Here is a 27,188-nt window from a genome sequence, read left to right on the forward strand (position 1 = left end):
TCCCAAACAAAGTAAATAGTTAGTTATCTTGTGTTGTATTCCCAGTATTTAGATAAGTCTCGCCTAACAAAGTGAACTAGTAGAACTCCGAAAGTTTTATTGTAAATACTTTGCCGCTAATGAGAGTAAAGCCAGTGTATATAATGAGACTTGACTTAAGTTCCAACTTCATTACGTGTATAACTGCGTAATTGAAGATTCTTAGTGTTTTAAAACTGTATTTAGTTAACATAATTAGTTGGTGAAGTTATGATTCATTTGGGAACGAGCTTTGGGATATATTTTAGTGATAATATTACAAAATATTATTATATGCAAACAAACTATGGAATTTCATCATATGTTTTATTACAATGCCAGCTTGTACGTACGTATTTACGTACATAGGTTTGAACTCCGTCTGTGCGTTAGAAGCGTTTTCATATGGAATTAACAATAGTTCAACATCGTACAGAGTAAAAACCGTCATGTATAAAAACAAAGAGTTGACGTGTGTTCATGGATGGTTCTGATGCCTATAGAAAATTAATCAATGCAACATATGCGGAAATCTGAATACAATTTCAAGAAGTGTCATAACTTCACTCAATGTATGAAATTATATACAGCCTATTTTGTTTATATTAAAGTATTTACTAAACTGCAAAATGTATGTAGTATTTCATTTTCAAACCACCTTGTACCCATTTTACTAATTGCATACTAGATTGGTATTCAGTATCTCAATTGATATTATTTAAATATTTTGTTAGTATTGGATTTTCAAATCAATATTTTAGATTCTAGATATGCAAAAGCTATTCCAATAGATCAATTAGGTAAATGCATTATTTATTCATAGCCTTATACCACAACATTATGCGTTATCCAATTTCAAATGCAATGCGACATAAATACGTGCAGTTACGTTCAGTAATTCATTCCGATATCAATCATATCGCAATTTAATTTCTACTTTTACTTGCGTGTATCCATTTTTATTATAAGTACACGTTTCTTTAAACTCTGCTCTTTAATTGACAGCTTTAGTTGAGAGTGTAATGGTCCTGACTAATAAACTATAGATTAATAACTTCTTTTCCTAGAAAAAATAAAATAATGAACATTTGTGATAAAAAGAGTGGCGGAAAATTAGAAGCATTTAATGTATATTTCGTTTTTTGACGTTAATAAGTGTACATTGTGTTACCTAATGATTTTTTACTTTCATGGAATTCCGGGAACAGAAAACCAACACTTTACCATTTTTAAACACTCTTCGATCATAATTTAAAATTAACTAGCCACAGTTGTGACGAAAATAACAACAGTGTAAAAATGCACCCGGTTTTAGGTGTTTCTTGATGCATCATTAAGAGAGCCAGGTGGCACACTACAAGAGGCTAGATAAGAGGTAGCACAAAAGACTACCTATATATATGCTTTCATAGCTACATTGTATGCGCTGAGCCTAACACTATATGTGTAAAGTTACCTATAGGCTAATGTAAGCACGTACGCCCATTCACTGTATCTTTCAAAAAGCGCCTTTGAATTTGATTCAGAGTGAGTCGATGGATACTTATGAATTCGTGCAACAGTTATTGTAGAAGGTTCTCTTTATTAGAGAGAATTTAATTACAAATATTACCCTAGCCGGTATAGAAATATTGAGGTTTACAATGAGCTTTATATTCGTATTTTTTTACGACTGTAGTTTGGAGGATGTAAATCCTGAATCAAGCTGTGTTTATGTATTCGTTTAAACATGAATTTCTGTATCTTAATACATTTATATTCTTTCATTATAAACAGAACAATTATTGTTTTTATATCCTTCAACTTTGGCTACCTTTATGGCGCGGCTTATATCTTCATTTATGGGCGGCTTCATTTATGTAACCAGGCCCAGGAACGTAGGCTCCACCATCACATCTACATCAAGGCTATTCTACTCCTTGATATCACGGGCCTAGTGAGAAGACTGAAAAGGACAAAACCATTTTAACTAGTGAATTAGTTTACGTTAGTAAGTGCTAAACAGTGAGTGAAAAACTATAACACAGGAAAATAGTGTCTTCCCTTTAATAGAAACTGTAATCAGTGTTAATGGACACTTTCTTATGTTCAATATCCTTTGTAAATTAGGTTAGACTTAAATTACTTGCTAGAGCAAGCAAGCTAGATCGCTTGATGATTTCGTATAAAAAATATCGGAAAGTAGGTCATAGACTTATTGAAGTCGGTTATTGGGTTTTAAAAATGCTGATTTTCTAACGGTACCTTCACAAATCGACAGAACTACTCATGATCGTACTGATATAATTGTCAGTATCTTGTACGAATCAAACTTGCATAGTGGGATTTCTAAGTCCGTATGCAGTTTATGACGTATCGTATCGTAAAGACGTCGATCGGATTAAACCGATATCTCCTGTCGAAGACGATACCGCGTCAATCTGAGCCAAGATATTATCGTAAATATTAACGACCTCAACAATTACTATGAAGCTTCTAGACGCTTCAATATTCATCGTTTTAAATCATTTATGGGCGGTGAATGCATCATATCAAACAATTAACTTTGAGTATTACGTGTGAGTTTAATAGTATCAATATACAATTATACAATAGTTGTAATATTCAGATAAATAATTGCAATTAATGGCATTTGAGCTTAGTTTACTTATTATTGTTGTATGAGATCCACAGATCGACGTTTCTAGTTTAGAGGCGTAACTTGACATTCCCATTTATAATATTACTCAACAAAATTAATCAAAAAGATGTTTACATTCAAGAGAAAATTACACAGCATTTACAATTTAATGAATGCTGGAAATGTTAAGGCAACTAAAACGTGTACTTTCTCTTAACCAGTATAAATAAGCTGCATGATTTTAAATGCAATGAACGGAAATATTATTTCAAAGCTAATATAATATTAAGGAAAACTTCGCGCAAAGGAAATGAGCAGTCGTTTCCGCTGGCGGACTTTAGGTATAAAGACAGACCACTCTAGAGACAATGGACTGAGGAGTAAGTTTCAATATTAATGATGCGCGGAGACTGCACACAGAGCCTTCAAGTTTCAAAAGCCTCCATTGATACTCATTAAGTATTGATTCATAAGTAATACCCCTTTTAATGTCGGCACGAATGGACGGGGCAACTTTTCAAATTTAAATGAAGGAGCATCGAATTTTAAATCAACTTTGAGTTTACATTTTTGAGTTTATTAGCGTTTCATTTGCATAAAAGTTTTTAACTGATTTTAGTTTTTAGTTTACATATGTGAAATTAATTATATCAAATAAGTTTGTCTATTCTTCGCAGTATTTAAAATAATCAACGCATTAGTGAACTAGGAGGAATCAAAGTACTGCGAACTGAAATCTCTGTTAGCCTCGACATCGTCAAAAACATCGACATTGTGATTCACTCGAAATATATTAATTCCCACGTGACAAACAAAACATGGTACGATCCTATTAAGTTAAAAAAATTGCTTTTTCGTTTTCACATAAACAAAGACCTCAGAGAACAAAGCTCTATGAATGATCAAATATTTCATAGCCCGTATTTACATTTTATAAGCGAAGGCTAAGCCCAGACGAAATATTTTGGTTGAAAAATAACAAAAACTTTTTCGTATCACATAAATAGTGAAGATAAAATATGTCACTGACTCTGCTCTGCGCTCGGTGAATGTCTGTGAAATCAATTTTAGTAATTTCATCCGTTTTCGCGTAAGCCACATGCTAAAACTTGCAAATTCATTAGTTTTTGTAATATGCAATCGATTTTGTTGGCTTACACCATAACATTTGTTCAAATTGCTCACTATTTAGGCTTCAGTGTGTATATATCATTGGTATGGGTAAATATTAATGACATTTGATTATACTATCTTACTGAAAGTCCAAGTAAACTTTATTTATTAAATTTAAAGATGGCGCGTATCGTTTCAATGTGATTGGTCTAACTGAATGACGCACACTTACCTGCGATTGGACTAATTATACTGTTGACAGCCTCACCAACGTATCTATTCACTACAAAAAAAGACTGTGGCGCTATATTTTAGGTCTAGGCCTCAGACTTGATTATCCTTTATCATTCTAATAGGCAAGTAAATGATCAGCCTCCTATGCCTGATACCCGCTCCGTCCATTTGGGTCTAAGACAAGTTTCCAAATGATTTCCTTTTCATTTCACGCGATTGTTAAATGTGTACATAGAAAGTCAGTCCATTGATGCACAGCCGGGCATCGTACAACCTCAGGTATGAGAGTCGCACATTTAACTAGTACAGTAAACAATTTTGATATAAGAAAAATAAATTAAAAGCAAACTTTATATTGTCAGGTGCAAGTTCATACATACTTAGATTAAGCTTCTTACCTTACATGGCCATAAAAATAGCGACGTTAGTTTACAATGCCCACGCGGCTGGTTTATTGTTCGAACATCTGTCAGGATATGCAAAGTCGGATCGTAAAACCTACCTCGACTATTACAGCACCAGTTAAATCTTATAATTTTTATTGCATTTTCCGAAACTTATAATCAGACCAATAAAGGTATAGAACGCTATTCATCTCCTCAAATTGTTATGACCCTGGTATCACAAGAATTTAAATTGTGTTGACAATAAATAACAAAACAGAAAATTTATGAGATGTTTAGCTAATAAGTTATATATTCTTTATATATTTAATGCATACTTTTGAATACTTTTATGCTTATGTTTACTTGAACTTCTAGACAGAATTTCACAATATAACAACCATCATACACCGAGGCAATTTAAACATTTGAAGATCAATCAGATAAGTTTTTAACTGATTTAGATTCAAATTTTCTAGTTTACATATGTAAAATTAATTATACCAAATAAGTTTGTCTATTCTTCGGGGTATTTAAATAATCAAAGTACTGGTGAACTATGAAGAATAGGAAGGTACTGCAAACTGAAACTCTGTTAGCCTCTGTGATAATTTATTGAGAAGTGTAGTATCAAATAGTGCTCTGTTAAAAACACAGACATATATTAATTCCCACGTGTCCATTCTGATCATTTGCTCAGCTTTTTGCACTAAAACAGTAAAAGGCCATACGCATAGTGTAATTTCATTTAAGTAGGTGTTACATACCAAACGTAGCAATGCATTATCTGAGGATACGATATGGATATTATCCACCACCTACAATAGTCGCTTACAGCGAGATCCGCAGACGCATAATCGCGCTCGGCAAATACATTCTCCCCTTATTGTGAACCACTTGTATTGCTACCTGCATAGTGCATATTGTGTACAAATCCTGTGTGGGACAAAGCGTTATGTGAGGATGAATAAAATTGACATACGGATAAAGATGCTTTGCGCTTATTTGAGTTTTATCTTTTGACCGTGTTTTGTAATTTCTGAAAAGAGAACTATATTTAGTGGACTGTAATAAGTCTTTCTGTCAGAATATTCTTTATAAAGACACAGAAAGAGAAATGAGTCAGTTAAAACACCGCAATTAGACTGATTTATTTTTATGAATACGGGCGTCAGTTTCTACCATTATATATGTCATGATTTATACATCACCAGTATATTTCGTATGAACTTTCAGTAGTTTTAGAGATTTTATTCTAGAAACAAGCTTAAAAATTAAAATCTTGACATTCTGAAAATATGAGTATTAGGCATAAATGGTACGAAAACTTAATTCATTAAAACTTATTCTTAATTTACGCCTCTCTCAACCATCTCTTAATACCATAAAAATGGTGACATTTGAAACATACAGAAATGTAACAAGTATTCTAGTGTTACATCCGATGATTCCACAAATCCCAACGCTCTCGTCTCGAGCACGCTTTCCCGTGGGATTACGAAGCTCACTCGACGATCTGGTGCAATCCCGCCTGACCACAACATCCATATCTTGAGATACTAATATGTATAGCTTTTATTATAGACTCTTGCAGCAGCAGCTCGCTAGTAAGTGTTTAAATTTAGAAATAATTTCATAATAACATTAAAAAATTTAACCTATAGAGCATATTTTGGTCAGACTAACTTATTTGGTTTAACGCCATAACAACAAAATAAAGCCTTGGTGTAATTAATAAAAAAAAATCTGTTCCAAAACCTGAACGTGAAACTTCAAAGTCTAATTCAAGCGCAATCGGGATTTCGATAAATTTATAAAAACAACTCTCGTAAAACAGGATTAATGTAGTGAACATAATTTAAATTAATATTTCACTATCTACGTAATGTATACAAGAAAATGTAATTAAAGAAATGAAGCCCTGCTGTGATGCCAAGTTGGACCTCATTACTCTGTACAATGCTTCTTCTACTAATATCTTTATGAAGGATTACAAATAATCAGGGAAATTGCCTTGAAGCTCTACAAAGGAAATGGACCGACTTATTCCGGATTATCGAAGTATACGAAGCTAGAGAAGTGGATTTGAGAATTCTATTTAAAAATAGTTAAGCATAGTTTTCAGAACAAAATGGCTAGTTTTAGCTATTATAGTAGGTATAAAAGGTGATGATATATCTCGACATAGCATCTTAATTTATGTAAGTGTATTTTTTTTAATTTTGTACGTTTATATTTTAAACTATTCTTGGCAGTTTCAATAAGTTTACGTATTGACTTATATCGCAAGTAATAAAAAATACCATTACATTTAACCCTACACATACAAGTAGTTTAAATAAACCATATTTTAACAGTTAAAATAAATCACATAATGTGGTTGTTAAATTTCATGGCGGCTCGTAACACGATAATATTATGTTTACTAAAACAATCAATTTGGAATCGTCCTACAAACGCATGTACAACCCATATGTCCATTCAGATGTAACATGATAAATTGATAACACGGCTAATTGCACTGATTAGCGATAAATAACATACATTGATGTTGGTTTCGACACATCAACAATGCCGTATATACAGCTCATATTGTTTTATGTCAAACTAACTTTATAGACCAGTGGCTCTACAACCATTTTAGGTCTGAGCCTCAGATTTCTGTACCTGTTTAATGAGGTTTCACGATATTTTCCTTCACCATTCGTGCGTGTTGCATTCGCATTTCCCACATAGAAAGTCCATTGGCGCCCAGCGGGGGACTGAACCTACGACCTCAGGGTTGTTAGTCGCACGCTGTAGTGTTGAGGCCAACGCTACTCTTGGATGACTTTATAGGCATATAAATAAAATTATATTAATTTAATTTAAACATTAAGTTATACCAAGATAACAGTGTAAACTGCTACGATAATTAATATAATATATGATTCGTAGCACCGCTACGACGATTTATTGCTTTAAGTAATCACTACTAGGGACGGAATATCCCTTATAATAATTATAACTACTTAAGTGAAGGGTATGGAGGTAAGTATTGCTAAGATAAATATCTAAAGCATTTGCCAAAGCTCGCGCAGCGTCCTAAACTAACATTAAAACGATCTCCTTCAAGAGCACCTGCAGACGTTATATCTGTCAGAAAGGAATTTATATTTATATGATTCTTCTTTAGTCACACCCTACATTTCTGAAAGTCGTGTTAGTGGTGCCGCACAACTTCCTCCTCTCTGCCCTTTCTTCAGCAACTTCCTTTCACCTTCAGCTACACTAATTTCTAGAGAATATACTGCAGCTGGTTTCCCTTGTCTACTGCACCACAGTTTATGTTTTTTGGGGTCGATACACCCGGCTGCCAGTGCTCTTTCGAGCATTATTAGTTTAAGAGCATATATCGTCAGCCTCTATTAGTCAGCCGCTATTATAATATGATAGCCATTACAAAGTGTATACATACAGAAAAAACTCTGTTTGTTTAAAGTTTAATTGTGAAGACTGCTGCTTGCTCATTCATGAAAATTTTACCAATTTTGTATAAAAACAAATTCTATTCGCTGCGTGTATATTTAATGTTTGTGCTACCGGTTGTGTAAAACGTATTAAAATAGAATATTTACAAATGCCCGTGACACATGTGGTTTCCAATTTTGTTTATTTTTAATGTAATATTTACACTAAAAATAACTAGCTTTTTTTACTTTTACCGCTGAAGTTCGAATAAATATAAATATTGTGGGCCTTATCATGTCTTGTTCTATTTATTAATGCTATATCACGATTATATTGATGCCTAACTTTTTTTTCTCACTAGGGCCGTCAATAAACAGTTTATTCCCTCGCTTTCTTGGTGCAGGTCTTCGTAAAAATTACAGGAAGATTTCTGCATTTCCTATCCTAAATGCATGATTGCACAGAATGTCACACTCTTCTCCCAAATATTATATAGGCCAAAACCGTTAACTAACGGTGGGAGCTACGTCTCCTGTTACATAGTTTTGTTTAATTCTTTTTCAACGTTTATTCAAAAAAAGATAAAAAATGAAGTAATTTTACTCATATATATACTAAGGATAGAAAGGGTTCGTCCAATAAGGTTCGTCAGTATATAATCAAGCATTAACATATATTTCCTAACTCGGAGAGTGCTATCTCAAATCTGATAAGTATTCGTTGAATTTAAATGTAAATACAGGAAGTGAAAGTGATTTTTTGCTCAGTAAATCCATGAATTGAACTAAATAAGATTGAAGTTAGAGAATTTAAAAGTTAAAGCCGACGCACAAAGTACCAGGTGAATTGTGTTTCTACTTTATTTACCTGAGAATAGACAATAAGGGTGTCTCCACACAATCAACTTGACGAGAAACTTGATTGTTTGCGTTCCATTCAACTTCACAATAGAGAAAATGAAGTGCCAATTCTTTTTGCAGCTTTTACTCGCTATTTTCTTCGCTCGCCGAAAGTTTGCATTGAGACCTTAGACTTCACCTCCGTTTGCATGTGGGCCATATTTACTTTGGAACACAACACGCACATTGTTTTCGGGTGGGGGCACGGGCCCAATAAACTGTTTGAACATATTCCTAAACATGCCTCGCAGGTTTTTGTGAGGATGTTTACTTAAAAGCTGAACTGCGCCCTAATGTAAGCTGTAAGTAGTACAAATATTATGAAACCAACTCTAAACAAAATGAGATCTCTATTATCTGAGTCAAGCGTTGTATTATTTAAATACATAGTACTGGATGTGATTTCTTTGAGCTACCCACATTTACTATAGAAAAAGCTTCTTTGACAAGTGAATAATAAATTAGAATACTCACGTAACGCCAAGCGTTCGACGGCCATTTTTCATACTTATAGCCATCTATTCCGCGCGGATAACTATCGATAACTTATTATCTTTAACTTAATTATGAGAAGGAGCACTCCGGCAATTATTTACGAAGCAAACATCCTGTCAGAAAAGTTGTCTAACTTTTGTGGAACTATTACATCAGATGGGACAATTCCCTAGCATCTCTTAATTATAGCGTATTTCGTATAACAATAATGAAGCTAAACAATAACAAAAGTTGTTCCGGCGTGGCCACTGGGCAAGTTCATCGCTGCTCACTGAGTGCCTGTTGTGCCCTTAATGAAAACTTGCTTATTACGCCATCCATTGAACATTACTTTTATTTCGTCAAAACAAGGAAAATTTTTGCTTCGCGTTGCTAGATTGAGTTTGCGAAAGTACAATGACATTCAAAACAAACTGTAAGTCGACTTGTAGGCAAAAGGCACTTGTATAATGTCAGTTATCGACGCCTACGTCGAGCCGCGTTTTATATGGTTATTATAGCGTCGTAAATGCCACCGGCCGGTGTTTCATACAGTGGCGGAGCAGATTATACTGGTCTGGGCTTACTGGGCTCGGGGGCCACCCCCTGTCAACCCCACGCGCCGACAGATGTCTCTCATATTCGATATCGAAGACACATTCATAATCTGCACTTTCCTTTCTTATATTAAAAAACTAGCAGGTGTGAAGGTCTTGCGTAATGCGAAGCCCTTTGTTACATAAAACAAATAACGAAAAAAGCAAAGGGATATTTGCTTTTGACCTTTACGTTTTAACAGTGTCCTATTAGAATTATTTGTATACTATGTTTAAACATTTTCGTACATAATTTCATGGAGTTTTGGAAAACAGCAGCGCCTCATTTTGTTTACATATACAAGGGTATAATGATCAATAAAAATTAAGGGAACTGACGATTCGTCTTTTGTTTTACGTTTGCCAAAAAGACTTTTTGTGAATATATTCCATGTAACACAAAATAGTTATATTACAATAATACTATAACAAAAGGAATAAAGTCGATTTTCGAACGTCCCCAAGAGGCTTTCATTAGCTTGAGTAACAATTGCGAGTTCAAATAATTATGTTTACGAAATCCTTTTCTTACGCAGAGATTATTTATCTTCGCCATTGTTACGAGAAGTGACGCGGACGAATTTCACGAAAATTCCTCATTTATCTACGAGTAGAATACAAAGGCAACGTGAAACCCGAAACTTTTTTCGTGGTCAGTGACAATGCTGTTCCCCTATTCTCTCAGCGTTTCATTTCAGCTCGTCTACGTATTGAGTTTCCATCAAATCTAAACAAACACGTGATGTATGTCTCATACATAAAACAATTAAATATAATCCAACTTATAGCCCTCAAAATAATGTGATTCAGGAAAAGTAACTTAAGAATTGAAAGTGTAAGATCGGTATGTAAAATATAAGTTACATATATGTATGTGATTTCAGAAGGCCATATTAAAAGCTACAATAGCATCTGCACCTATAAATAACAAATGCAGTGCGAACGAAGGCTATGAAATAAGACTAGAACTATTTGTCTGACCCGCCTCCGCGATTGTCACACCCGCAGATAAGTTTGAACTGTAACATTCACTGACCACTTTAATCCATTTACAGACCCGCATAAATGGGAATCGCTTCCTCATAAACCCTATATTTAATCGATAAACTGTGTTTGAAGTTAATTTCTATTACATAAACTGAAAATGAGTAAATGATTATTAACTTGCTTTACCGGGCCAAGTCATTCCATTTTTTTGAAGACAGGCAGGAGTCTCATATCTTATTACCGATATCAGTAATACCGCCCATGTATACTGCAAAAGTAAGATAGTTCGCGAGTCCGTTGCCGGCCTTTTAAGGATATCTTTTAGGACCTAAGTCGAATTGGTTCGGAAAAAACTTTTCTTTTCTTTACCCTGTTAGGAAACCTGCTGATTTATTTATCAATGTTACACCTATGAACTTACCTCTTTTTATAAAAAAAAACCAACAAAATAAAGCCTTATAACGACACAGAACTGCTATTACTTGTATTACTATAGTATCCTCAATTCCGACTCAATGACATTCGGTCGAGCGTGAAATACCAACTAGGTTGTTCTTCGTCACAACAAATACGATATTAATAATGCCTAGAAAATAATAAGATAGCTTTGTTCCAGTATATACACTTCTCCAGACGCAACTTCACTGTGTCGCTTATAAGAAGTGATTTGAAATTACTGCGTGACTAAATACGTGAGAAGTTGAACAATATATTGGAAGTAATGTGTACTGATGACGTCACGGCGTGTTTGCAAAGGCGGGGTAATGCTATTTACAGGGAGGGACAAGTCACTTTGTGTGTCTTAATCGTTAGCACGCAGGAATACACCTCATCACTTACCTGTTAAAGAAACTTGTCGGCGATTATGTGATACGTGGAAGGCGCTAGACGGATTTATTTCTTTGACAGATTGTAAGCTTAAAGTTGTTGTTCGGAATTCAGTAAATATCGGAAAGCAATTCCGAGTTTCGAATACGTAATTCAAATTTGTTACTCATGAATCGCATGAGGAAAACTTGGGCGGTCTTTTGAGTCGGAACGGGAACGTATCAGCGAAGTTGGTCGTTGCAGCGGCCACGTGAATGTCTTGCCACGTTTAAAAGTAATATACGGAACTCGTCGATACTTCGAACCACTTATTCAATTTTCGCTCGTAAGCTGATTTTATTGCGAGTGTACAAAATGTTTATTAATGTTCGTAAGTTTATGTTAATGTGTGGCAACTTTATACATTTAACATTTTACTTCCCTTAGAATTTGTATAAATTTTAATAGCGTTCGGCAATTATTCTTAATTTAAATTTTTAGTACTTCCACTTCCAAAATTATATAACAAACATTCTCTCTGAGTATCTGTTGCATAGTGTTTAAAGGCCTTATTTAAAATGTTTTTTTTTATATACAACGATAAAAATAAAATCGAAGTTAAATTAAAAAGGTAAAATTTTAATAGGGAGGCAATTTTATTTGCTTCTCCCCTTCTTCCGTTGTGCGGGAGATGTTCCTTTTTTACTGTCACACTGACGTCATACGACATTGATTGCTACAGAAATATCGAGGACAACTCCTAGATTTATTATATAAAAATCCTTCATAGAAAAATCATTAGATGTTTAAAAACAAAGGCTTACTATAAAATTCTAAATTATGTAAAATAATTATATTCAATTCTTCAATCCGTTATAAAAGTGTTTACTTTAAATGTGTAAAAGTTATGTTAATAAAAGATAAAAGGCTAACTATGTTCCAGTATCTAGAATCAAGCACATGCAACTTGGATGTATATATATTAAATTACTAATTTGTAATTATATTAATGGAAAGCTTATATTGTTTCAGGTTTCGGATTCGTCACATTTCAAAGCGAAGATATAGTAGACAAAGTATGCGAAATTCACTTTCACGAAATCAACAACAAAATGGTAAGTGTATTTGCGATTTTTTAATAAGAAATAGAAAGATTGTTCATATTTCAAATTACTCTAGTGACATACGCAAATTTGTAAAATTCATCATTTGTTGCTGATCGGAATCATTTGACATTAAGGTGGGTCCACAGACAAGACGCTTTAACTTAAAAAAACTCGACACATAAATTCCTTTTATTGACACATCAATCAGAGCAAATCCAAAAACAAACTGTCTTAATGTTAACATGCTCAGTCCGATATCAATTAGAGGTGAAAGAAACGCTGGCTTCGTTCCAAAGGAGCCAATAAAATTGTACTCAAACCCGATTTTTCTATGTTTAGATTTTTGTCAGATTACAGTGTCCAAGTTTCATACTTATAATGGTCCATTTTTTTCCGGCTCTATTTGACTCTGCCACTGTGTGTTCTTAACTAGTGAAATAGAATGAACGACTGTCACAGACACTTACTATTGTATACAACGGGGGAAGATTTATCTTGTACTAATAAAATAAAAACTACCTTCACCATTAAAATGACATCATCACGATATCGTTATTTCGCATATATTTTTAAAAATCCAGCCGTGAGACTAGTGATAAATATCATTGTTACCTTATAAACAATAACAAATCGTACATTATGTAGATAAACAAAAATGTTTACACATCAAAATAAACAATTGAACCATATATTTTGATAGGGTTAATAAAAGTAATTACTGTGTAATTAGCAGAGCCGTAACAAAATTACAAATTTAGTTATGAACTGTATTTTGTTACGTAGCCAAATAAATTAAAACTACAATTTCATTATAAAAATTACGTATGATGTTTATTACCACACGTTTATTATTAACTACAGGAATTTGACATAAGTTTTTCCTTAAAATGTTCATCTCAAAAGTACTATACATACTCTAAATCTACACTCTTATGTACTTAATTTCATATGTTTGTAATGATCAAATTCAAAAAATCTGTTCTCAAAAATGTACCTATAGATTTATTTCCAAAATATTTTAAACAAATATCCAACTTACAACTATACCAGCATGTGTGATGCTGGTATAACTTGTGTATTGTTTTTTTAAATCTGGCTAATATAAATATATGCAGCCCCACGCATTTAAAAAATCAAACACTTCAGTCGACTCATATTTCGAATTATTAATGCCGGTTTTTGTCTCGTATTGTCTCTTGCAATAATGTATAAGCGCTGCATGTGTCGGGTGAAAGAAATCGGGGTGATGTACGCCCTAAGTGGAGCAAACAACGAACAAAGACATCAAACAAATGGGTAGTTTTAGAGTAATTACGGTTCGCTTCCGTGCGAAACGAGAGGTGTGCAAAGAGCGCCGCGACGTAATGTATTCGTCGCAGTCGTTAATAAAATGTCACTTTCCAATCCAGGTGACTATTTAAAAAAGGAACTAAATTATATCCGCCGGATGTGTTATAATTCCATTTTCAATTTTCTAAAACACAAACAACCCAACAGTGTTTATTCAAACAAAAGGTTAAAATTAATTATAAACTTTAAAGAACAAACCAATACCCGACAGATTTTTGAAAATAGATGTTTTGACTTACAAAGTCGAGGAAGAAATTCAGTAAGCGTCTTCGAAGCATGAAGGATAAAACGGGAAAGTAATCGCTTATTATTTTTCCCCTTTTCCGTTGCGTGCCGGCGCGAATGATCAATGTTACGGCAAATTCGCTTTTTACATTGTTTTCGTAAACATTTTCAGGCATAAAGTTACATTTCGAATATACAATGTTTTGAATGTTACGATTTATGGCGGCCATTTTGACACCGTATTTAAGATTAACCTAAGATGTGAATCGTAAACAAACCCGGCCATTAAAAATTTGTTCTTATCATAAAGCTATCTGATAGTTATGTTGGTAATAAAGAAGACAGTGGCGTCGTGTCATGTTTACGTTGAGAGCTCTCATAAATTTAATATTTTGTATTACATTGATGCTAACATACATGGAGGACTCAATTAAAGAAGTGTGTAGGTGGAATGGAAAGCTTGTTTCACAATAATAACGTTGAATAGATTCGTCTAAACACAATTCACAACTTCGCACGTAGTTAGAGTTGTGTCACTGTTGTATTTTGTAACATAAATAGTGGCTCCCATTAAAACGCTCAGAGCAAATTCTCGTCACTCCATTACGTCCTTACACGTTACTCCCCTAATTGCTTCCGCTTACCATGAATTTTAACAACAAAGCAGCCGCAAAGTGTGTTGATATAGTATGACTCCGCCTACTACCATTATTTCCTATGTGAAATAGCAAGCGAGCGCCGTTTGACACCTGAGGCCTTCTTACCCGATTGCAAAAGTACCTTACACTCGACAAAGATTACGACTAACTAAATTTAATTGCAATCATTTTCATTTTAGCTTTGAACTAAAACTACGCATAATTAGTATTTTCCTCGCATGTTATGGGAAGAGTACAAGATGTAGAAAGCATTAAAGCTACAATATATAATGTTATGCATTAAAATTAACATATCCCGTACATTAAGAATATATTCATTTTGAAGTACATTAAGATTTCTTTCGTACATTGGAAGCGTTCACGACAATTTGTTTTCCATCTACGTTGAGACGCGAGCGATGTTATAAAAGTGCACTTTCCTTCGAGCAATCGCATAAACACTTCTGGGAAACCATTTTGTGTATTGCGTACATTTTTCTCCTCAATCGTGCATGATGCAAACAAATGGTGCCCGTTTAGGGAATAACACTAAAAATAGGCACATTTGAAACTGCCACTTAAATCTTGAGAACCCCGATCGCCATTTTTCTCTGTGTCTTTACTGACTCGTTTAAGATGGGGCACCCTTGTCGGCAGCTATTAAGATATTTTACGCAAGCCGCCTTTATTTGTCGCCTTGTACAAAGCATTTCACCAAAAAATATGATGAAATGATGATACTTATGAAAAACCATGTGTATTAACCATAACCATAACATTTAAAAGTAACAAACAACGCACACACAGAAACACTCAAAAAATAAAAATAACAAAAAAAAATTAAGGAATAAAGTACATTTTAAGTGTGTAATGTTGTGCTTGTAACCCTGGCTCAGCATTATGCTCTGTTAAAATACAACACTTTTTTATGCCAGTTATTTGTTACTTTCTTCTTCAACCTCCTCGTGTACACGTTGCTTTATATCATCCCAGGTTCCGATCACATTGTGGACTATTGCCTCCGATAAGAAAGGGATTCGGGAAATGTATTGCATTACCCACAGTACCTTATATCAGATACAATCTCGATTGCGGTCAAGATCACGCTAAATCGGCGGTTGTTCGTTTGTTGTATACTCAGCCTCGGAACTGTGGCAATCAATCACAGGCCGTGATTACCATAAACTTCTCGTTGTCCGGGTTCGGACCCGAAGCTTCTTCAGAGCTTTATCGATTCGCCTGAGCCTATTTTTACGCCTTCTATATATCAGACTGTTTTTGTGACAGTCCCTTTTCATTGAAACTTGCAATTGGCAAGTTGTAAGCCGAAATTTGGCAGGATTTGGGTAGCCCTTTTTCTTCAAGACTTCTCAGTACCCAAAAGTTTCTATTGAAAAGTTTTTAGTACTTATTATATGGATTCTTATTGTTATGCTAGGATATGTTGATTACATTGTTTGACTTTATTTCGGTTTGACTATTATACCCACATCACCCAATTACAATATATTACAAAAAAAAACGTGTGTCAGACACAAAAACCTCATCGCCTATAAAATGCCTGTCCCACGTTCCATTTCGGGACTAAAGGACATCTTATATTAACAAAACTTTCTAGATTTTGGGTACTTTACAAGCACGAAAAGCTCGACGGTCTTGGCAACTTTACTTACTCGTGGTAAGTGATGATTGTTATTGATTATATCTACAACGTTTTTCTTTAATTGATTTCATATTAAAATATATTTCAATCTATTTAATTAAATATTTAAAATGTCATTCTCGCGTAAAAGCTATTGACGTGTGCAAGACTGTTAAATAAAATTACGTTAAGCCTTTTAATCCTTCGATAATAATCTAGAAGCAATCACTAGCCGAACAACCTAATTTCCTATGTACTCTACATTATATTTAATACTTTTAATGCAACTACATCACGCAATGCCCAAGCGACGCAGTTTCTTAACGCGCATAAAAGGATTAATAAACGGGTAAAAAAACCTTTGTAAAGTAAATAGTATATGAATACTCTATATTTTAAATGTTATTATGTTTATTAAATAAAATGTTTATGCTATTGATTCTTATAAATGTTGAATTTTTATTTTGTTATCTGTGTTTAGTTCACAGTTTAATCTTTTGAATTCTCTTATTAATTATGAAGTACGGATCAAATACATTTAAAAACTGAAATAATACTATAGTGCTCTTCAATTAAAGTTCGATAAAAGAACGGAGACGTATACAACTTGAAGCGAAGTGTAATTAAAGTAACAAAAATAGATTTAAGTGCCACGTACTGCCCTCATGCATGGGAATAACGCCATATGTTATGACTTACCACAAACCCACACAATATTGTTTCTTAGGAAAACCTTATTCATAATAAAATAATCACCTCTATGACAAATTATTTAACACTTCGTTGCGACGAAACGCTTATTATTTAGGAGATTATTATTATTATTCAAATAATAGAATATAGAAATGTATAAACACTTTGTAGCAAATATATACAGAGATTAGAAAAGTTCACAAACTATACAACTCGAATAGCTGAATTTTCTCTTTATCAATCGTATCACTGTGTAAACGTGACAAAACATTCTCGAACAAATTTAATTATTGTAGTATTTTGTAAAATAAATGTGTGATTCAGTTTAAATCTACTAGACACGGAAATGGCAACACTTGAAATTTGGATGTAATTTTGTCTGTTATATTTATTTTATACGATCCATAATAATTCAAGCAAATTCTATTGGGACTCCATATTCGGAATTTACGATTACGCTCAAAGTTAATTCACATAGAATACGTAAATAGAAAATCTAATTATCACGTTACCCTCCTCTCGGAGAGTTAGGAGACATGTGGCGATAAACAGCAGCCAAGAAAGTGGCTTTCTTGTGCACAATTTCATTTACATTAGGCTCTGAACTGATCTCAAGAGACTACCGACAAAGTAACACAGGATTTATGCAAAATGGACGATGGGACAATCTACATTTGAAAGATCAGACAACGCTATATACAAATATTGTAACTTAAAATTATTAATATGCAATTTAGGCGTTGCAGCTATTGTACTGTAGCATTATTTAATACGAAGTAAAACCTTTAAGACTTTTTAGTCTGGTATAGTCTATATTTATAGAGCTGTATTGAAAATTTCAAATACGACTTTATTTTAAATATTATACATTTCTATATTCTATTATTTTTATTATATTATAGAACAAGTTTGGTACTTGCTCTCTTCCCACGTTCCCAAGCAGGCCTTCGTTTCTCTCTTAAATAAAAAACTAATGTAAATTGTGGTGAGAATAAAATATAAATGAAACCCTAAAACATCGTAAAATCTTCAACGTAATACTCTAAGTAAATAAAATGCAATACACTGTCCATTTAATTCGAATTGGAGGATTCGTAAACGTTTTAGATACATGAAAACACTTTTATATGTTGCTCGTTTAATATTATACAGATTTCATTATACCCACGCTTCAATTGGCTAAACGATGCCACTGCTCGCCGTTCACAATCGGTTTATCCTTTTTCTGCCTTTTCTAGAATTCTAATGCTTGATAGGAATTAGTGAAGTACCGAGTTCCCGTTAATCGTCCACTTACAATTGCAAACGACCACTAACATGGCTCAGCTACTTGCAAATGCGTATTTTAGTTGTTTTGCCTCGCATTAAAGCTCGTTTTTAAGATTCATATAGTACGAGTATTGCCAAGTTGGGCAATTATCAACTTTTAATTTTACGAAATGGTCCAGTTTTCAGTTAAAGGTATTTGATTTTGATATATAAAATTAGTATGTATTGCTCATATGTTTACTTTCTTACTTTTATTATCTATACTAGTATGTTCGTTATTGCGGGTAGATTTAGAAAGCGTTTTTAAGTGCCTAACTGATACCTAATCCGCTGTTTTGCTAGTATTTTTTGCAACAAAAAAAAGCTATTCATTGGTATTGTAGAAAATTAAGTCCACATGGTATTACTTATTAGCCATAATGATTGTAAAGGCTCGATTGTAATTCAGGTAAAGTCGTACGCTTTTCGTGGACTTTATAGTAGAGAAAAAAATGTGTAACATTGTGTTTACAAAAATTGTTATTTATTTTAGAAAATATAGCTGTATATTTGCTTATCTATCTTTTATAGTAATAAATCATATTTTAGTACATATGCGGCTGATAATTATCGTCGTGCTTTGGTGAATTTTTGATAATTCAAGATAGTCGTTTTCTTATAAATAAATAGTAAAAAAGTCAACCTTGTCAGTGGTTTGAATTATTCTAAGGCTACTTTACGCCTGTTAGTTGCCAATTACGATCGATATACCCAGGAATAGACGGAGTATGTGTAATGAATGTTACAAGTCGCTTGTGCGCCAGTCTTAATATTTAATGTCCCACCAACATTTCTATGACGGCTATGCCAATGCTATTTAAAATGTATGGCCAATGTCACGCGAACATTTCGTGTCTTTGATGAATTTCCTTCATAAAGCATGGAGGACGTATTATTACTAAGAGAATATCATATGTGTACTTTAACATTTATACAGGAATTAATAACAATTTATGACATACTGTTGAAAAATTATTGTTTAAGTAGAACTGAACTTGTTAACTTTTGAACTGAACTTGAAAAAAGTTATGTGTACATAAAATGTCGCTATGGGGCTGTACCAGAAATAGCCACATCCAAGTAATCCAACGATTCCAAACAATTCACTCAGGGGAATAGTCAATACTCCCTAGTTTGTACCAGGCGATTGTTCAATTACAACCTCCATCGGAACCATAATGTGACGTCGCCACATTAATAAATAACCTGCTGAAGCCTACGAACACAGGCTCCACCATCACGTGATTGTCGAGGCTAGTCAACTTCTAGATACCACGGGTTTATTGAGAAGACTGATAGGGACAAAACCATTTGAACTAGTGAATTAGTGATAGTGCACGTTGTCTTAAGTGCTAAATATTGAGTGAAAAAATAGAACACAAGAACAGAGTGTGTTCCCTTTAATAGAGACTGTAATTAGTGTTATTGGACTCTTCCTTATGTTAAACTTTCTCTTTAACAAATTAGGTTAGAGTTAAATGACTGATCGTAATGTTGTATGATGTCTTAGAAAAGACACATGTAAAAAAAAAATATATTCAAAGTCCCCAGAACACTCTCCTAAGCTTTAATAACAGCCTGGCGAAAAAGTAAGCGCATTTTAATTTGTTATAACTTCGTCCACTCAAGTTTCACTCATAAGAAATTAAAACATGACTAAGCTACTAGCTGAGCCTGAAAGACTTAACACTTACCCAAATTAAAGAGGAGTTTTGCGAGTCATGTCCTTAGAATTTTTCTGGAATTGAAACGTTTAACATTATTATTCCTTGCTATATATTATATAGTTGGGCGTATGGTATCAAAATAGATTTGAAATATTTTAAACTAAATAAAATTAAGCTGGCTTACACGATAATTCCAGTGATCGCCTTAATATGACGTTTATTTTAAGACATAATAAAATGAACATCATACTAAATCAGGATAGCATAGTCCTATAAATAAGTAAGACTAAAAATTTTGTATTATAATTCCTTAGTTTTTCTGCTTGTTATAGCTAGGTAACTAAGGTTACTCTTATACTATACAATAAGTCATAGAAACCATCCAAAAACATCCTTTTAAAGTCATAAATTGACAATCGAAATGTAATAATAACTCTTTCGAGACAAAGTAAATATGCAAAGTGCTCCCGTGGTGAGCAAAGTGTTTCATTATCCGTGACCTGTTGAACGTAAGATTTGTAACTCATCTTACCTAACCCGGCCCCTCGAAAGGATTTCTTATATCAAAATTTTATGAACATTGCCGAGCTGGCTTCACGAAAATTGACGAGATGCGTATTTAAGCCCAGAATCGATGTAAATCTTTCGTGTAACTGGAGATGATATCTTCTGTATCATCAAAAAGTTCCAGAAAATATTGGTAGCATGACCTACTTTTTCTATTTCGATTAAAATTGCCACTGAAGTATTTCCGAACCAATTCGACGGTCCCTCAAGAAAAAAGCGTTGCATTGCGAGCCTTCTATCAATGAGAGCGTCTATGGGCGGCGGTATCACTTAATATCAGCATCCTGCCAGTTTGACCAGTTACAAAAAAAAGTAATTTGTTCAAAAATCATCAGGGGACTCGCCTGATGCTAAGCGAAGATGATGAAGATGCAAATTTATTTAGAGTCTTCCATTATAGTTTAAAAACTGAAATATCTTAGAAAAGAGAAATAAATTAAACCGAAATACGTTAGTTCTACGTTTATAAAATGAGACTTAAGCGGCGAGGCTTCCATTTAACGCCAATCAGGTCTATGCGACGCTCTGTCAATATGCGAGAGATTTCCTTGATAAACTTATCTAACCTTACCACTAACCCCCCCGGGTTGGCATGTCTTACTTTACTAAGCCTTTCCAACCAATAAAAGAATGTTACTAAAAAATCCCTAGTAAAACAAGAGACAAGAGGGTCTTGTACTTAGAAAAGTCTCATCTCTAAAAAAAATTACTTTTTTCCCAGATTGTTTTAACTAAGTTAAAGATCGGACATATATTGCGAAGTTAAATACTAGAGGACTACGCCCTGCAAAGGGCACAGCTTTTCTGCAGACATTGAAAGGATTATTTAATCGAAGATCTAATAAAACCATTTTCTCATAACTTAAATTGAGTACTGCAGAATATGAAGAAGGGCTTTGATAGTTTCATATTGGTTTAAGATCTGCAATATTTTATCCCCTTATAAAAGTTGTCTATTTGGCGATCTGCCCGTAGTCCGCAGCAAGAATTTAAACGAAACAAAAATTTCAAACGCAGAATAAATGCAGTTAACGTAAACAAACATGCGAGCAAAGTTCGAAGTTTAAAAAAACATAATTTATTTTCCACATTGTAATTAAAAATCTATAGAAAATACTTTGTTTCGTGAATTTAATTTGTAAGTAATAACCAACTCTGAGAAATTAAAAAACATATTTTTATAATTCGAATGAAGTATATTGGTATGCCTTGCGTTTGCGTATTCGTGCTTATAACATTTAAACGCGATCATAACATCTTTCACAGGACTTTCCTTTTAACTGTACTCTGATTCGTCATCTAGGTTAAAAATACAAGTAAAAAAGATAATAACAATGAAACGACAGATCAACATAACATCAATGTCTGCTTACGCTCTTATTCGAATATAAAAATGGATGAAGTAAAAATGTGATTATTCCGATAGGATGGCGTATTTGAATAAACATCAGTGCCGAATATTTGAACAATACCGACGAAGCACTCAATGTGCCCTTAACTGTCTTACATGTTGACATGTAGGCTCACTTGAAAGCATTTCATTGGAATATATCGAGCGGAAATTTAATGACTGCTTTCAGATTAATTCGCATCAATCGAAGGTGATGAAACATGCTGTGATGCGAAACAATTAAATTCCTCATACGGAGTGGAATTTAAGTCGCTCGGTACTCAGCCGAGACCTATTGAACAAATCTTAAGTCCGCTCGGTTAAATCGAGATCTTTCGCGTCGCTTCGATCGATAGATCGGCAGGGCGCGTCTACCGGGGCTAAATACAATTTACCTTTGTTATTTTTCGTGTCATTAAACTGCGTCGCGATTTCGAACGCTCGATCGGCACTGCGAACTCCAATACGAATTGTTTGTAAGCTTTTGTTTTCCGCTCACCAACGCGATATCAATTAACGGGGCCGGACTAAAATTTCTTCGTGGCTATACGTAGATTTTTCGACGGACCTTCTGATTCTATTATTCTCAATTAAATTCAATATCGATCGTGATAATAAAATTTTGACTGATAAATATATTTCCAGTGCAGAGAGTTTCAATTTATCTACCTATTTCATTGAAATATCGTTATTCAGATAGCATTAAATAGTGGGTCGTGTGAGTTATTTGCACAACTTTTGACTTTAACAATTGCTTTATTGGTAATATCAGTAAGGCATATTTGAACTGCTATTATCATTTGAATGTTGTTTTTCTCATAAAAATATTATCTCAAATGGTTCAGCAAAGATTAAGACGAATTAAAAAATATCTTATTACGTATATGTGTCAATGTTCACGCAAACTAATTATGCACAACTAATACGTACAAACAATCTGAACTTTAGACGCGAGCTTTTACATGTTGATTATTCAAGACTTATCTCGACATAAAACTTGGTGAAAAGACACTCAGAGCAAACTCACACACCCCGCGTTAGTGCGAAAGCACGTAGTTTCGTGTCTCCACAAAGTTGTGTAAAGTGCAAGCTGCACAAAGTACCAGAGCGAGGTAAAGCCTTCATTTGTCGGCTCATGACGGCCGTGTGACAAATGTGGACGAGTCTCTATGTACATACAACGCGTCGCGATTATGCAAGGGTATGAAAAATGTATCTCGGGAGATTTAGTCCGCCTGACAAGCGGTTTTAAACGTTACAATTTATCATTCAGCTCCGATGTCACATTATCCACACTTTAAAAAGCGTCTTGATGACAAAAAACACTCGTTTTTGTAACGATCTTTGGAATATTTAATTCAGTTGGGTGTGAACTTTTTTGTTTCAGATGAGAAATATATATGTTCTTGATCTAATTCTCATCATCTTATGTTCATTATTATAATGCGTTATGGTTATAAACCCAAAATAATATTTACATTATATATTTCATTTAAAATTGTTTTAAAGAATCAATTTATCATTGTTATAAACAAGCCTTTTACATTGTAGCGAATTTCTATTGCGTAAGCGTAGATTAGGTAATTTATACTTGCCTCCAGCCCTTCCCAGAAATGGGAAAGTACAAGCTAGGAAGGAACCCATAGCCTTCGTTAAAATTACTTAATGAAACGATTAAGCCTTGGGTTTTAATACAGACAATTACAAGTGCTGGCTACATCGAATGTTATACAGTACCAATAATATAACATGTAAAACTGTACATTCGAATTAAAGTATTGGTGTGAAATTCATTCATTTTGTGACTTCTTATAATTGATCAAGATAAACTATATGACTTTTGTAGGACTACTGTATAATTTAATTCGCAAACTACCGTTTAATAATAATACTGAGATGCTTAGTTTTTTGGTAATAAATTGGTATAAATGAAATATCTACTATAATTAGTTATTTTTATGAATAAATAAATTAAAGTTAAACGAAACACTCGTTATAAGTACCTGTATATAAAACAAGTACAGCCCCGTTCTCGATGTATACAAAATTCAAAGGAAACAAATTCAGAATAAACAATTATTTCTGCCGCCTTAATACCGTATTCTTCTGTGTGATAAGTATAATAAGCTACTTGACTTGGTAAAGCATATTAAAATTCAATTTGAGACTCCAGCCATGAAGCATAACGGATTGTCAACCGATTCCGGCCCTCTTTTCTTACATAATTCTGCAACTCATTCTGTAATGATATTTGTTCAGGACTGTCGAGAACGATTTTAATATTAAACACTTCATTAATATTTAAATTTTAATTGTTTTATCTGAAAGTTACGGGGAAGGTATTTCTTAGAGTTATTGACAAGCATTTAACAGAAAATTACTGAATATTGAATTACTAGATATTGAACAATCCTGCAAAAAAGTTTTGTAATACTTTTTTTAATTAATGTATAGTTCATGTAAACTAAGTAGCTTAGCTTTGCTATTCGAATGATTATATTAGGAAAAGGTAAAAAAATTAAATAATTAAATAAATAAAATTTTGTTTCAGGTGGAATGCAAAAAGGCACAGCCGAAAGAAGTAATGCTGCCAGCGAATTTGGCGAAGACGAGAGCTGCAGGACGCGGGGCCTACGGTGAGTTGCTAAGTAGCGCAGTGGCTGCTGGTGGCGTACGATATGCTCCTTATCCTGTTCATGCGCCGGCGCAAATCCTCGTCACCGGCGCCGGTTTAGGTGCAAGTTCTAGCGCCCACGCAGCTATGTATCGGCGCGCACTCGCTGCCCTACGACCGACTCCCAGACCACACCGTCCCACCATGACTCCTCTTACCATTCCACCGCTCGCTTACTCCGTCTCTGAACTTTTAGGTGCTCATGCTCTCGATATACCCACCATCTACTCTCCTCTTACAGCGTCAACACTCCCTACGCCTCTCCCTCTTTGATCCGCAATTCTCTTTCAACAACAGCCGCATCACTTCTAACCTGACACCCAGAAATAATTTGCCTACATTCCTCTTCCTGTAATCTTCATAAATTCCTCAACTATCCCCTTTAATGTACTTAATAATACGAAGTGTCTTATTTTTAGTAATTGCAACTAGACGATTCAGTTAGATAGCAGATTTTTGACATATTATGTACAGAGAGAATTTAGACGAGTCATAGTCAGCTAATGTAATTTTATACAGACAAAATTTTTATTAAAACGTAGAGAAAGGAACGAGAACAATTTTACGTAGGGAGAAAGAATGAAACTATTTTTCTACCAGGTTTGTAGGTGCTTTAATCTCATTTGATTTACGAATAGCTAGATAAAATAGAACTGATCCTGGTTTTTCCTGATTTCCGAGTAGCTTTTCGTAGGGAAAATTAAATAAGAGCCCGTCGGTTCTGCTGAGTCTTGCCAGTTTTGCTACATTTCCATCCATATAATACAACTCAATCACTTTAGAAGACCAAGTTTAGTTACATTATCGGTTGCGGCTAAATTGATGAGATGTTTTGAAATGATATTTTCGTAAATAATATTTATATTCCTTAGAGTTTTTCTATGCTAGCTTTACATCTTGATGTCGGCTTTTCAAAAATGTTAACATTGGAAACAGAGAGGTATTTGTGAACAGTCGATGTTGATACGAGTTTTGTGAATTTAATAGTTTTTTTTTATAATTACATTAGGTTTGAATAGGTAGTTAGTAAACTACCTATTACTGAAAGTATTCAGTTGTACTTAGGTAATAGTAATCTTCAACTTATTTATATATTTTCTATTATATATTTATAATAAATATTTTGTTTCCTATTAGATTTTATTTAGTTTGTATTTTCCTCTTATTTTCATTGTATAACAGGAGAATTGTGTTATCAAAATGTATCGAGTGTAGTACATTTACTAATAGTATTAATGATTGTATTAACTTAATAAGTAGAGTCTTTAATACTTAAATATAGATTAATAAATATCATTTTTTGAATATTTAAAAAAGTCTGTTTGTTTAACATGTTTAGTATTAGACTAACAAATAGCATAGTTAAGCGTTTTTGATGATATAATAATCATATATGGTGGTAGAGACTAACATACCCCATGTCATAATAGATAGATGGATAAGTGTAGAACTATTAGAGTTGTTGTCTATGCTATATATATGTATATGTTCTTTGATGTTTCTGCAATAATCGCCAAGCAAAATAGTGTCTCATGGCACACTAAAATATATCTAGCAGAAATATATGTAAGGTGAAAGAATAGATCAATTTATGTAAATGTTTTTACATTTCTAGATTTCATGTGGTCATTGGGAGCTCTTCCTGACGGTAAGTTTTATTATAATATTTATCTATGTTCACGTAATCATTTCAAATGTTGGTGAAAAGCATGATGACGATTTCAATCATGTTTACTAATTGCTATGACATACTTGCTTTGAACTAATGGGTTGGGGAAATGGATTACCAAAGTGTGAGTGTCCACGAATGATGCATCATGTGGCCTGACAGATACACTATTTTGATTGGCTATAATATGATGGACGATCCGGATGGATAATTATTCGATGACGTCACTATCAGTCATTTTTGCCAAACGTAGAAAAGCCAATGTATCGCTTTAAATGTTGTAGAATCATTTAGTAGTAGTAACATAGTTGTATTCAATAGCAGTTTTAATAAACATGGAATGTCTTCATAGTCTGGGGTCGTCTTAACGATTATAGAGCAAACATTAAACTATGTTTACAAAATAATCTGCTCTGGACAATGTCCAAAGCCGTGTCATACCTTAAAATCCGTTGGCTATTTTAGAAGTAGGGCATTTGAAAATTTTTTGTTGCCTCGGAAAATCAGATTTTATTACCAAGGCATGAAACTTCTTTGGTATGTTATTCTAAATCTTGTGTTTGTAAATACTTAACAATGCTTGTTTGTTTGACAGGTTTTCCCGCAGCGTACGCCGCTTATGCGGCCGGACGTAGCTATTCGGGCTATCCTAGCTTCGGGCTGCCATATCCTGCAGGT

General features: G+C 33.8%; 1 protein-coding gene across 7 annotated transcripts in view; it reads left to right on the top strand.

The window, feature by feature from the left end:
- Nucleotides 1-27,188, top strand: part of LOC123710778 (RNA-binding protein Musashi homolog Rbp6) — a 439,295-nt gene that overhangs the window by 398,117 nt on the left and 13,990 nt on the right. For all 7 annotated transcript variants that reach the window (XM_045662968.1, XM_045662967.1, XM_045662965.1 and 4 more), the window contains 4 exons: nucleotides 12,614-12,696; nucleotides 24,719-24,803; nucleotides 26,457-26,489; nucleotides 27,106-27,186. In XM_045662968.1, the coding sequence (XP_045518924.1) occupies nucleotides 12,614-12,696; nucleotides 24,719-24,803; nucleotides 26,457-26,489; nucleotides 27,106-27,186 (282 nt within the window). The remainder of the gene's footprint in view (nucleotides 1-12,613; nucleotides 12,697-24,718; nucleotides 24,804-26,456; nucleotides 26,490-27,105; nucleotides 27,187-27,188) is intronic.

Source organism: Pieris brassicae, chromosome 6, assembly GCF_905147105.1.
Source record: "Pieris brassicae chromosome 6, ilPieBrab1.1, whole genome shotgun sequence".
NCBI classification, from domain to species: Eukaryota; Metazoa; Arthropoda; class Insecta; order Lepidoptera; family Pieridae; genus Pieris; species Pieris brassicae.